The sequence below is a fragment of the Anopheles maculipalpis genome, chromosome 3RL, assembly GCF_943734695.1.
Source record: "Anopheles maculipalpis chromosome 3RL, idAnoMacuDA_375_x, whole genome shotgun sequence".
Lineage (NCBI taxonomy): Eukaryota > Metazoa > Arthropoda > Insecta > Diptera > Culicidae > Anopheles > Anopheles maculipalpis.
Window position 1 is genome coordinate 86219580 of NC_064872.1, and position 14228 is coordinate 86233807.

Here is a 14228-nt window from a genome sequence, read left to right on the forward strand (position 1 = left end):
ACCCACCTCTCGGAGTAATATTTTGATTTGATTGTGCTTTAAGAATGTAACTTCAAACAGCAGTAAAATCCTTCCATCTTTCGCACGGTTCCAGGGATATGATTAATGTGCCCAAACGTAGTTCCCTAACCTTGTCACCGCCGTAAAACTTACGTACCCTCGAGAGGTTCTAACGCGGTGCGTTCTTGCCTCGCAATGTTTCCGGTGACTGGTAATCATCAAAGTTTTGTGCAAAATGTCGTTTGCTGTGTTGGCAGAGAAGAATTTACAGCTACCAGCCGTGGAGAGAGAGAGAGAGAGAGAGAGAGAGAAAAAAAAGCCTGCCAAAACCTACCCCAAACAACCAGGGGTGGCATCTATAAAGATGATGAACGATTGTTTGTCGGTTGAAAATCGTTTCCATGAGTGTTGGGCGGAAAAAAACGAAACTAAAGCAAAATGACAAGATAGGTTAGATTTGACTGTATTGTAATTTCATCACCTGATCCTCCTTATCCTCTCCCAGAGGAACACCGAACCCTGTATCCGAACTAGTTGACAATAGGAGCAGAAACAATGGGCAACCCTCCAAGCTCCGAGAATTCCATAATCAACTTCCGAACCGATCATATTTTCTAAAGGCTCGTTGAATGTTTGTGTGGTTTGGCTTCCGGCCAAGCGCACATGCGAGTACGAGACATAAACCAGGGATGAGCACAACACGGCCACCCACATGCACACAAACACGCAAACATGGGGTAGATTTGTATGGGCATCATTTGCAAGTTGAACAGAACAGAGTACTTCCGAGATTGTAGCACCATTTTGCCGCCTGGCCGATAATTTTACCCGTGTTGATTGGAAAGGTTCGACGAGCAGTCCGTCGACAGCAGTATCGTCGACAAACAGAAAACCACGATGACTGGCAACTGGCAAATAAACCCCTGACCCCCGGGGGCGGGAGGCGAGGGGATCGCTTGGTTTAGATATTATGAGGGTCGCGAGTGTCCTGCTGGCAGGCGCATCATGTAGAATGGCAACACTCGTATGCTGAGGCTTGATTTAAGCTGTGTGGGCTGTTGCATTTTGTCTGTTTTGTTGTGCGCTTTGTGGAATTGAAGGTCACATGGTGCAATGTACCCAGAGAGAGCGCGAGAGTAGGAGAGAGATAGAGCTCGATTGCATTTACGTCGATCTACCTACGTCGCCTGGCAATAGAAATGCTAAAGATAATTGCAATTGCAGTGATCTGATGCACTGTAGATAGATGCAAATTTTATCCATGTTCTGGGTTGGTTCCGGGTAGCGATGCTGTTGTACAGCTGTAACAGCAAAACCGAACAGTATCGAACTGTAGTGGATACTACTGGGAAGCGCACGTTAGGAATTTTGTAATCAAGGAATGCTTGCATTGAATATTTGAGAAAGATGCGGATGAATTTCGATGATTTTCTGTATCGATTTGATATGGACAACATAAATCTAGAATGAAGAATGTAGTTAAGAGAATACTGATTGATCCATTGAAGTATCAGGAGCCTTCATTCGGATTAGGAATAATTGAGAATATTTTTGATTGTCGTTCATCGAACGATTTTCATGTTACGACTTGTAAGCAAATTCTGTGCTTCAAAGTGGCTTAGGCAATCAAAAATTCATGTACAAGTTTGGCATGCAACTTTGTTGATGTCTTCACCCCAAATACGATTAAAAAACCAAATTTCTATGCATAATGCAAAGTTAATACTGCGCTGGTTTTGCACATCGCTGACCATGCAATCGATTGATCGAAATGGCACTAATGTAGAAATAATCCGTTCACTGCTCCAGTCAGTACTGGTTCAAATGGATTCCTTTTTCACTGTAAGTGACTATCAGGTTGGTTAGTGATGTGGTGAGTGAGTTTTCCCAAAACACGATTGTAGTACCATTTGTGCTATGAATTTTTCATCAGCTATAACGCGCTAACCTTGCGGCAGCTGGCATCGCACCGCAACATAAACGGATTAGCATAAAAAATCGTTCCAGTTAGTCACACAAAGCACACGAACAAGAACACACCAACACAGACGAAAAAAAAAGAGGAACAAACAGATCGATTTGTTAGCCCACAATCCCGGTTGGGCCGATACGCGAGTTCCGGTACGCGGGTTCGATTCGCGCAGGCAAAAACCGTTCAACTTACAAAGCTCGTTTCCATCAGCCCGGCCTCGTTAAGCTTCGTCTCGACCGTGGGACGTCGGCGGGTTAGACCGGGCTCGGTGGATGACCCGTCCGCGGTGGAAAGTCCTTCCTCGCACAGCAGCACACTGGCTTGACCGGCTGGGCCAGAAGCGGCTGCGGTTGTTGCGGGTGCTGCTGCTGCTGTGGCTGTTGGCTGTACATTGCGATGCGGTTGCGTAGGCGCTAGGCGACCGGTGGTAGCGGCGGTAGCAGCGGAGGCCGGGCCGGCAGTGGCTGTGCCGGGAGTTGTCTTCTCCGCGGCAATGGCGGTGTGAAACTCGCGGTCAATTGTTTCCTGCTCGGTTTAGACAATGTTTCGAGTTTACGGGAGTTAAAACTTCAGTTTCGACTTTAGGTAACGCGGGTTACGGTTAGTTTGGCGAGAGGCATCGTTAGTATTGCACACGAGCCAGCGGAATACCGACGGACCTAGCTTGGTTGAAAGATGCCGAGCATTGCAATGAAGGATCGAATAATGCAGCATTGTTATTTGTTGGACGTTAGATGGAATTGATGTTCGATACTGCGGACAAATGATTCCATATGTAAACGAGCAAATGAGTAGCAAACTTTGTTTCACAAAGTCCCCAGGAAGGAAAAAATAGTTTTAGTTTGAGCTTTATCATCCCTCGGTTTAATTTCCATGTGTTAATGATCGTGTAAGATAAGTAATGAGTTGTATAATATCGAAAGAAAATAATTAAGAATGATACTTGTTTGGGAAGAAATATCAATATGTTGCATCATAATTTGAATGTTTCTTTATGAAATGTCTTGTGTGTATTTTAAAATCTTTAGTATGTAATGGTTTGGTATTAAAAATTGAAAACAAAATGCGAATGTGCTTGAAAGTATTTGATATAGCTATACAACATCATTCATCTACATTGTACAGATAAAGCTAGTTCCAGCGCTGCAAACATTTCCACTTATTTTCTACGATTAAAGCCATAATATTCAACAGAACATAATGTTGAAAAGTTCAAACTGTTTCAAGAGCCTAACCGTTACCGGTTGAAAGTAAGCATCTCACGTTCAATTAACAGCCAAATACCAAACAGAACTCAAAATTTTACTAACCTCCGCCGTTTATTACGAATTTTGGTTATAATTTCTATAATTTAGTATTATTAAGTTATGTTCGGTTAAACACGCTCCAAATTTAATCTTCCATCTTATTTTTTGTTAGTCCAAGAGATTATATACACAATGAGTTCATGTAAAAATCAAGATGAGTTTATGATAACTAGTAAGTTGAGCATCAATAGTTTAACTTAGAACGTCAATTCTTACTTACGATATGTGATTATGTCAATGAAACATTGCTTAAAAACAGTGTTCTGTAGAAATTTATCTCATCGCTATATAAGTTAGTAAAATTTAAGATGTTAGTACGTTGGTTTTGGACAGATAATTGACATTTAAACAACTCTGTTACATTCGTTATTTACAAACTCTTAAATACTAAACTCATGTTAGCACCGATCGCGCTTAAAACTTACACAAGAAATAGGGACAATGAACTAGACAATCAGCTGCAATTCTACTAATAATACTACTGTAGGCCAAACGTAACACTAACTATGGAAGGGCCAACGAACAAACGAAATACTGACAAGCGTCAACGAAGAACACAAACAAAACCCAACAACCAAACAAACGACATGGGTCCAACAAGAAATAGAGAGAACGAGAGCGAGAGTAAGAGAGAGAGAGCAACGAAAAGATGAGGCGAAAAGGAAATAGTATAGTGAAAGCATAGTAGCAGCGATGGCGTATAGGCGTATGTGTGTGATGGTGACAATTACAGCTAACTCAAACGCGACGCTTTTAAAATTTACCAAAACTAGTGTAACGGAAGGAAACAAACAAAGTGAAACACTATCGAATTTCTATAGAGAGAGAAGCAGTTTGACTTGTTTTTGTTTTATATTACCGGGAAAAGTCTCGAGGACTGGGCATCAAGAAATTGGAGCACGTGGCATGTGCGAGACACGGAGAGCATAATAATTGAACGAAGGGATGTTTGTGTTTGGTTTTTGATTGTTATGATTTAAGAAAAGGGATGAATACAAGACTCATCGTTTTATGTTTAATTTGGTGCATTAACCAATCAGTTAAAACATGCCATTTGAAAGAGGTTTTGTTTTTCATCATTTGATTTTAGTATACAAAAGATTTAGAGTTGTATTTTTTTATGCAATCGACCAATAGTACGATTGGTTATTAACGTTAAATGACGTTTAGTAATGTGGCAGACAGCGGAAGAGAAGGAGAAGAAAGAGAAAGAAGAAGAAGAATAAGAAGAAAGAAATGAGAAGAGTAAGTACTTGCCAAATGAGTAATATAATGGAGTTGAAAATTTAGAAGATGGGTGCGATTCGGGCGAAAAATCGCTTAAATTTTAAGCCTCGTTCCAATGTAATGAGTTCAATGAAATAACTCTTAGAAAAGCGATGGGAAGGAAAAGAAAACTAAGCGATGATATTAATTTAAAAATGGATTCTCCATGGTACGAGAATTCGTTCCTGCTATTCTTTTGGTTGGAAATATTTTTTTATTTGAAGAATAACGTTGTTACTTTGTTTTGGAGCAGAATTTTCTCCTTTTTTAAAACGAACATAAGTAGAAGCAAAATCAAGAGGTTATAAAATCAAACATTGGAGCCGTAGATAGCATTAGAACATTTCCCTGCATTCAGCAAGAACAGAACGGTATATCCATCAAATCAAACAAGTATAAAGGCTGCACACGAGGACGGATCGGGGAGAAAACAAGGAAGATGGGGAAGAGAGAGAGAGAGAGAGTTTAGCCGTAGATGGGACGCTCTATCAGCACCATCAGCAATCAGCAGGCAGCAATAGCAAGACTCAGCTCAGCTCAGCGCAGACAATCAAGAGCTACCAGATGTGGTTAGGGCGCTAGGCAGGGCCGTAAGGGCTACTACTACAGATACACTGGTACAGGGTCTATCCGCGGTATTGTAAAGGCCCTAGAGCGTAGGTTTGCAGCTAGCTGATACGTTCGGAGGAAGGAAAAGTTCAAGAGCAGGGGAGGAGGGTGGATGAATGAAAACCGAAAGCAGAAACAATAACAACTACTGTATGAAGGATTGGTATGTTGAGCCCTGTTTCTGGTCAGTAGTAGTGGGTAAACTGGGTTGGGGATGATCTTTGCGTTGGGGGTCTGTGGGGTTTTCGGAGGCATGGGAAGGCAATAGGTTTCGATTAAATTGAAGGGGGGTGTTGGGGTTTGGTTTTAAGTAGTTTGATGGTTGAATAAATAAGATAGCTTACCAGGGGACTAGCGAGAATTATTCCGATCCTGCTTAGGACAGCTGGAAGACGCTGGAAAATGACATTACACAAATTGGTTGATACTAAAAAAACAATACACAATACACGTACAACAATGCTCGCCGCTAGAATTGTCTAATGAGGTTTTGATTTTTTTTTTCGTTGTGAGAGGTAAGGAAGTGACTGAGTTTTGGAAAAAGGAGAATAATAAATAAAACTCAAAGAACCAACAAGAAGAGGAAAAACCAAACAAAAAACAGTTTTTAATAGAATAATGGTTGGATTGTTTGCTACTCAGGTCAGGAACTAGAATTGTAATGATAATGTAAGCTAGCAGAAGATTTTTTAGAAGATTTGATTTATCATATCTTGTTTAACACAAAATTTTTTCAAGTCAATCGAACATTACTTCATCTAGTAAGAACGAATTGTTCTGATAAGATTTGCTTGCTGCTAGCAGTAGGGAGCGTTTTAAAATGTTTGTGTGTATTATACTGTATTATGCTAACGATGTAAATCGTTCTGAAGCTAGAAACTGTGTACAGTTGCTCTAGCAGTGTAAGGAAAACAGAGGTGTTTAAATAAAGATCATTTTATTAAGTTGCCTGTGACGTGTTAATTCAAAACACAATGTAAAAAAGCAACAATGAAGCGCAGGAAAAGTGAGAAAAGAAAGCGAATAAGGTAAAGCAACGAGGAAAGAATAAGCGTTTGGGATTAAAGCGCGGTGAGTTTTTTTGTTGTATTAAGAAGTAAAGAGGAATAGAAAATAAACCCAAACTATCAGGTACGAAAAATGGCTTAAATGGAACTATGGATCCATTATAAATAAAATGTATAATTCGATAGATTACAACAAGATCGCTAAAAAGGCTTGTGGTTCAAAACGGGCTTGGGAGAATTTATTGATGATTTTTATTTAGTTTTAAAACTGAATTATTTTAGCTATCACTATATAGAAAATTTCGTTAAAAACGTTAAAGTGGCAGTAGAATGATTAAATAAAATTAATTGCTTTTCACAGAACGTTTTTCGAGTAGGATTTGGAATATATCATTCAAACTGTTTTTTTTTAAATACTCCCGTTATTATTTGTTTCAGCGAAGTGCTTCTTATACTGTTCAAAAGCCTTATAAAAATTCAAAGGAAATATAAGAATCACTCTATTTCTCAGATTTGTATGCATGTAATTTCCAACGAGCATGTATTTGCATGTATTTGCATGTATTTCCAATCAATCATTCTGGCATAACCATTAACAAAGCCAGTTTGAAGCGTGCTTGAATATTATTTTCCATGATTAAAGTGATTTAAATCACTCTTTGTTGGGGTAAACAATAAAACACCAGTCACGCTCACAACAGGTGCAATATGCTGCACAAATATGCAAATATCACTAGAAAAACCGCATATCGTGCATCATGCACTTCTATGCTGCAAATGCTACTCCCGACGTATCAATCACGGGCGCTGTGAGCGAGAAAAGGAATGAAATTTCTTTCATAACACAAACGAAACAAAACAGGTTACATCTAGCTCCACTCAGGATTGCTTTTGCGATTTAGCATATTTAACGATTTGTTTACGAATATTGTACAAACACACCCTTTCGGGTAGGGACAAGCTTTGCTTGCAATTTCAACCCCCAGAAAAACCTTCACCTGCACCAAAAACACCCCAAAAAAAAGAAAAAGGCGACCTGTTCGCGCTTGTTTTGATTGGCTTTTGTTTGCCGTGGGGTTGGTGCTATCTGTATTGAACGACGACGTCTTCTATCGATCGTTTATTTTTCACCTGTTCCATAACTACGAAACACCCTTCGGTGTAACGGTTACACTCCCAAGCTGCTCAAGCAACAAAAGCATCGAAAAGTTGTGCACAAAAGCTTGATTACACCTGGTGGGAAAACATCGGTAAAAAAAGGGAAGGAAATTGATAAGAATGACGCAGAAGTTTGGGGAAAAGCTGTGAGTTCTTTCCCATAGCGGGATGTTGGATGGGCAAAGAGTCGGTTCACCTCACTGCCCCACCGTCCCTAAGCAGCAGCAACAGAAATGAACGTTGTTTGGTGCAGATTTGTTGCACGGTGCTTGTCAGCTTTTTACAACCGGTGCCAATACCTTTGTGTGCTTTTGGTGCTTCATTTGCTCGAACCGTCGTTTGTGACCGCGGGTTGCCTTTGGAGTTGCATGAATGATTTTCTCTTCTTGCTCGTCACGGAGGAAGTTTATTGGCTTTTCGAAGGTGGAGGAAGAGGAGGAAGAGGCCAAGAGAATAGGAGAGGTCGACATGAGGGCAAGAATGATGTTTAATAGTGCCAAAGGCGACGGACGGAGAATGTTGATAGCTCCCGTACTAGAAACCGACCTCGATGTGCGACCCGATGGACAAAAGCTTATGGCACCGTGCTGCTGTGAAGCTGACATCAATAAAACATAATAAATATCGACCCAGCAAGCGAAACCACAGTGTGACAGGGGATATATGCGCGTGATGGTGATAGTAAAGCACGATATAGTAATAGATGTTGTTTGCTGTGAAAGCTTTGTATTGGTACATGTTTGGATTGGCAGCATCGTTGAAATGTTGCACAAAACAGTTGAAAGACAAAATCACGGTGAGCAGTACTCAACCAGCGGCGGAATAATGGATCTGTGGAAATTCAACGGTATGGGGAACGTCTCCACCGGACCAAAAATGAGCAAGTTAGCGCAGGTTTTCCAAAGGAAGCGCAATGCAAGCGGATTTTGCCGGGAGTTTCTGGGACCACATTAGCCCGTGAAAAATCGGCGATAACTCGCTCAGTTTCGAAAGATCGGAGCATTTCGTACATCGAAGCGTCTTTGAGTCGCTCATCTTTTTGTGGAAAACTCCAAGCCGATCTCTTCACCTCCCACCGAGCTATTCCACGAAAAAGGTGTTTTTCTGCGGAAAATCGACAATGAATCGCTCGTTTATAGTCCGATCAGGGCTATTGAAAAAAATAAAATTAAGTGTGGCGAAAATTGTTTGTAACTGTTTGATATGCAGAATCTCTTCACAGCTTTTTGTGTATGTTTAGCCATTAAAAAGGTCCTCAATTATTTAATAATATTGTTTCAACATAATGCAGCAAAAAACAGGTCATTTTTCCTTCCTTCTTTGGATAGTTCAAGTCAACTCATAATCGATTTTGACCAAGGAAGGAAAACTGATCGGAAATGTGGTCAGCCACATGGATCATTTACCAGCTCTCTTCGTTCTGTCTACAGCTCGACATGAACTGCATCTCACGAACCGCAAGTTCCGATATGTGACCAATACGTTTGAATGGTTTGATCGAAAAGCGGAAATCCCATTCCAAGCTGCAGTGAAGATGATGGGCTTTCCTGTCGAGGTCATTCCCTTCGCTTTCTGAGTTCGTGGGTGCGAGAAGTAAAACGGGAACGTTGGGATTGTCCCACACTCTTGCTCCTTGAATAGTGCCACTTTTCCATGACCTGATATGTGCTGACATGTGTCAGCAGTGGCAGTCATCGGAAGGGTACGGTACGATGCACCCGCATGGCGTTTGAAAGGATGGAAGATTAAGTGCATGAGAACATTTGTCGGAGCTGACCGTTTTTCTCGTTAGACTGTCGATGACATTTCACTTTTGCAGAAGGTTAATTTTGGACGTATCTCACAGCAGAACGTTTAAAGAAGGAAAAAATATTGGTACAAAAGAATGATCGTTTTGGATGAAATGTTTTTGCCAGGGAAGGGAGCTGACAGTTTGGTTGCGTTTAATGAGAAGCTTAGCATGTTCCAGCAATGGCTTGTGTCATCCAAAATTCATACAAAATCTCATGTGAATTCCGTTGATGCTATACAGTTGGGGAAAACGCTTGGTTCGTGGCCACTGACACATGTTGTTGTGCAGTGTGTGGCCGTTAGGATAATTAGCCGTTCGTGTACGAAATATGATTACTTGCAGTCATGCATACTTAATCGTTGCTGCAATGTAAGCCAACACATGACATATGATTAATGGCTAGAAAAGCTTCTCAAAGTTTGATTTTAATCTTTATACTTTACAGCGCAAGCTGCTGACGAGCTGATCGTAACAACAATTAATTTTCACGAATGGCGAATCATCCCAGCTCTGCTGGGTTCGTAACTGTACAGCAATAATTAACTGTTTGCTGCTAAGCTTCGATCAGCAATCAATTTTTGATTGACCAATAGCTAGTTTGATGGGCGTTACAATACCACGAATGGAAACTAGGTCAGCTTAAAATCATGATACTGATGCTTGTAATGAAGTGTTTGTGTACGTTTGCGATCCGGCGACTGAGCGGCGGTAAACCGTGGCCACTATGCGATGGATTAATTATTGAAATGGATTTCATTTTTGTAACCATGTGGAAGGAATTGCACCAATGACTCAGTGGGATGGGAGGGACGCACACTTCCTTTCCCTTCGTTCGCGTAACACCTTACGTTTTGTTCGTCCACAGAGGGTTCAGTGAACTGTGAATTGGGTCGATACGGTACCCTCTCGGGCGTGTGGGTTGTGTGACATCGAAAGGGGGAAAGGAAGTGCAATTTAATATTCATAACACGTTTAGCAGATCGATCGATAATACGAACGAATTGATATCGTTGGTATTGAGAATGATGAAGGGAACAATTTAGTAGGATCATTTTCCACAGATTAAAAATATTTCAACACTCACTAAAGAAGACATTAAAACGCGCGATAGGGCTTACGATTATGAGTGATGCAATAATCTTGATAAACAAAACGCACAGTGATGATGGTGAAGTGATTACAATTATACTAAAATGGAACAGAACTTAGGAACAGAAACTGGCCACAACAAATTCACTCACACAACAAACAGGCAGTACATTGTGGATGTGCAAGAAACAAAGATTTTCAGTTGGAAAGCGAAAAAAAATTGATTCAAAAGAGAACCGATCATCGGTTTTAACGGAATAAGGAAGAAGAATTAGAGGAAAGCAAGAGCGTAACAGTAGAGCGTAAGAGCTGTGCAGCGAGCAAAGCGTATAGAAGCGAAAAAGTTAAGGATGGCAGCATATATGAAATAGACGGTGTTGGTCGGTGTGAGCTCAGAGTACGTATGTTTTGTTACGAAAAGTGTAATTTAGGCTTAGTTTTTAGCAATCGGTTTTTAGTAATGATGAATTTAGTTTTCTAATACGCTTCTAGATTGTAATGAACTTAACCTATGAAAATTAAAATGGTGAAATATGAGAGAAATTTCAGTGTGTTAATGAGGCATTAAGTCTGAATTTTCTTCGATTTCAAAATGCTGAAACTGGTTTCCAATAGAAAGATGTGAACCCGGTTAGTAAGTCCTTTCAAAAAGAGAATCCTTATTTGAATTTTGAGTTGAATTTGGTCATAGAGTTGGCGAATAGAATATGTAAGTATCAGTAAACGACATTCAAGTTATAATAATTTAAGTAACAAATAGCGAAAGTAAAAGAAAAACTCAGCTAGGAAAACAAAAATAAAACTTTAGGAAAGGATATAGCAAAATATAAATATCAGAAAGAAAATACATAAAAACAAAAGAACGAAACATAATAAACTGGGACTGTTAATGAAGAAGCAATCGATTAAATCAACTGCGATTCATTTAGATAATTGCGTGTTAAGGACAACAAAACCAGAACAACAGCAAACAGAACAAAAACACTACCAAACACAGTGTGTGTGTGTGTGTCTGTGAGAGAGCAATGCAGTGGTCTTCGAAAGGGTAGTTGGTTCGTTAGTTCACCAGAAGCTTTGGTGACGTTGAAGAAAGCTATCGAGGTGTGCGGATGTGCGGAATACACGACAAGGAACCAAAAGTGAGGGTTTCGCGGGGGGTAAGGGTAGGTAAGAGTTGAGAGGTGGGTACGTGTTTTCTAATTGAATGGAAAACAAACAAAAAACACACACACAAAACATAATGCGAGTCGTTTTCGCTCCATTCGATAAGCAGTTTTGCTGGGTGATATTGGTATTGGTTTTGCGTGCTGTTTATGCTTCTTTTCAGTCTTAACACTGCTCACATCTTGCAGACAGATAATACTTTTGGGAGGGTAGGTGTTTTGGTGTGTGTGTATGTGTGCTAAAGTTTGTTTTTTTTTGTGGGGAGAAGATTTTGCTTTTCTCTGGTGGTTGAGAAATTTAAAGTTTGAGCACAAAAAGGCTTGGATGGGATAGTGAAAGAGAGCCATTAGGAGAATGTTCTTATCTCATTCTCTTGCTTGGTATTGGCTACGTACGCGAAAAAAAGGATTTCAGAATGGTTTTCGTTTTCTGTTGGACAGATTTTGGTTCGATTTTGGGAAGGAAATGGTTGCGCGGTGTAATTTAACAAGCCGTACATTACCTGAGTAACTGGATTCTCTCCAGGTCTATATACAACGTTGTGCAACGGTCGCTTCCGGCCGACATAATTGACGCAGACGAACTCCAGCAGCGAGGCGTAGATGAAGCACATGCACACTCCGTCCCACACATTCATCGCCGTCAGGTTCGATACGACCGGAAGTGTACTGCGGAAACCGTTTGAGGTGGTGAAAAAATTCAACATGGTCGTTACACCTGCATTGTGTGTGAAGCGATGGAGGCGCCAGGTCGTCCACGGTTGATTTGAATCCAGCGACGCCACGCCGCGACACACGTGAAGAAGGAATGGAGGAAATACAAGAACACGAGAATTGGTATGAGAAATTGCATTTAGAAACAAAAAAAAAAAGAAAACGTCGGGAAACGGTCAGCGCGAGATGCATTTTTAATGAGCATGTCGCATTTTTAATGAATCCAGTCCAGCAGGTCTCCGCGTGTCAAGCTGTATTCAGGGCCGCTGCAAACGCTGCTCGTACGTCCTAATGTCACCGGGTGCTTGAGGAGCGTGTGTGTGTTTGTTGAAGTGTATGTGTGTACATAACTGTATACGTCACGGGTGTTTGTGTTTGTACAAGTAATTTGTGCATAACGGATGAAGCTGACGCAGTGATCGCGTTGGCGATTCTTTCGCGTTCGATATCCAATACAAACAAAATCACACACAGACACATTTACACGTTTGAAATGGTTGAATGATTATTTCGTGTGCTTTCTTTCGTGCTTTAATGATTGAAAAGACGGGGGCAACAGCAGCAACAACGTGTAGCATAGTGATGAAATGATGGTGGTGGTGAAATCGAGGGTGAAAACATAGAAATTATGGCGCAAACTATTAATGCATCACTGCACGGAAATGGCATGAATCAATGCAATGGTGCAGCGCAGTTGAAGCTGAAACGCTAGGTAGCCGGGCTAATGTGCCCAACCGGGTGGAAGTTGTTCCGGGAAATGATGCAGTCGATTAAGCACGAGGTGCGTGTTAATGCTGCTGTTGATATTACCTATGGGATCACTTTTTTGTGTTTGTATGAGGGTGTAAAGTTTTTTTTAACACGAAAGTTTACATCTTTTGCAAACAGCTAAGAAATGTTTTCAAAATAAAAAAAATACTACAAAGAAATAGAATACTCGAAAATGTTCTGCGCTTAAGTGCTTCAAATTACTATTTTCTGATATTTCTTTTTCGAGCAACAGGTAACAGAAACGTTTATGATACCTATTCTATGAATAAATGATCTATCTATCGGAAAGATCTAAATTGATTTGACCACTTAACCACATCCAATTAAAACAAACATTGGCAGCTTTCAAACGAAACAGTCCTTCATTGGCTGTTTTGCTACCGCCTGCTGACGAACATGAGGCCATCCATTCTGTTCAGGAACCTTGACATAGTTCCACAAAGTTGGAACGTAACGATCCAAAAGCCAAGAACAACCGGAAATGGTTCGTCCAAGCTGAACCGCTTTTCTACATCCCAGCCCCCCCATTCGGTGGTTTTGGTCAGCAAAATGTAATCACTATGTACTGTTGTTTGATTTTTCCTTGTTGACGTAGGGCAGTGGAATCATTGAGCGAAGGTCACCGGACGGCACTCATCCAGGGTCGAACAATAACAGGCTATGGATGAATTTATACAGTCGATACAGTCAAGGAAAGGTTTTGGTTTCATATCTATCATGATTTTCTTTACATAAGTTTGTAGCACAGAATGCACGAGGCTGTAAAGGTTGCATTAGTTACATACAAAGAACTGCACACAAGTGGGACAAGTGCCAACATTGTTGTAAGATGCCAAGGATGATGGGTTTATACAAAAAAAAAAGTTATTACAGGATACACTCTATTATGACGCATTATGAAGAAAATTTTTTAACGATTAAAAGTGTTAATTTGAAACTGCAGTATTTCAAAGTACTCCAAAGACTTTCTTTTGTTTTGATTACCTGCTCAGTACGCTTTTCAAAAACAATTTGTAACAAGAACAAGAATGAAATGATTTGTTTTGTTTTTGCAACATTAGATAAGCCTTTGATGGAACACATCTAAACGAGCGGTGAGTAGAAGCAAGAGGATAAGGGTTACAGAAACAAAACGAACAATGAAACACATACATAAAAGACACACAACACAGGGGGTCGTGTACTGAACACGGGATGGTAGGTGCGTTTAAGTCAAAGAGTGGGTTCATTATGAGACAACACAACAGTACTTTACTGATGCACATTTCACACAATCGGCTCCTGACTCAAGAGCACTTCAAGAGGTAAGGCACTTGGGAAAGGGTGAGTATGAGAGAGAGAGAGAGAGAGATGTGACGCAGATAGGAGAGTGGTTACTTG

The 14228-nt window shown here is 40.5% G+C and overlaps 2 protein-coding genes across 15 annotated transcripts in view; one reads left to right on the plus strand and one right to left on the minus strand.

Annotated features, from left to right (window-relative positions):
* LOC126563470 (acireductone dioxygenase) overlaps positions 1-14228 on the plus strand; it is a 568562-nt gene that overhangs the window by 158012 nt on the left and 396322 nt on the right. The gene's annotated exons all lie outside the window — the stretch shown is intronic.
* The window catches only part of LOC126561606 (glutamate-gated chloride channel), a 90943-nt gene that overhangs the window by 4041 nt on the left and 72674 nt on the right, over positions 1-14228 (minus strand). For 9 of the 14 annotated variants that reach the window (XM_050217859.1, XM_050217853.1, XM_050217861.1 and 6 more), the window contains 3 exons: positions 11867-12081; positions 5499-5549; positions 2165-2497 (listed from right to left, as the gene is read on the minus strand). In XM_050217859.1, coding sequence (XP_050073816.1) covers positions 2165-2497; positions 5499-5549; positions 11867-12081 — 599 coding nt within the window. The remainder of the gene's footprint in view (positions 1-2164; positions 2498-5498; positions 5550-11866; positions 12082-14228) is intronic. The other 5 variants (XM_050217865.1, XM_050217862.1, XM_050217864.1 and 2 more) reach the window with 3 other exon arrangements.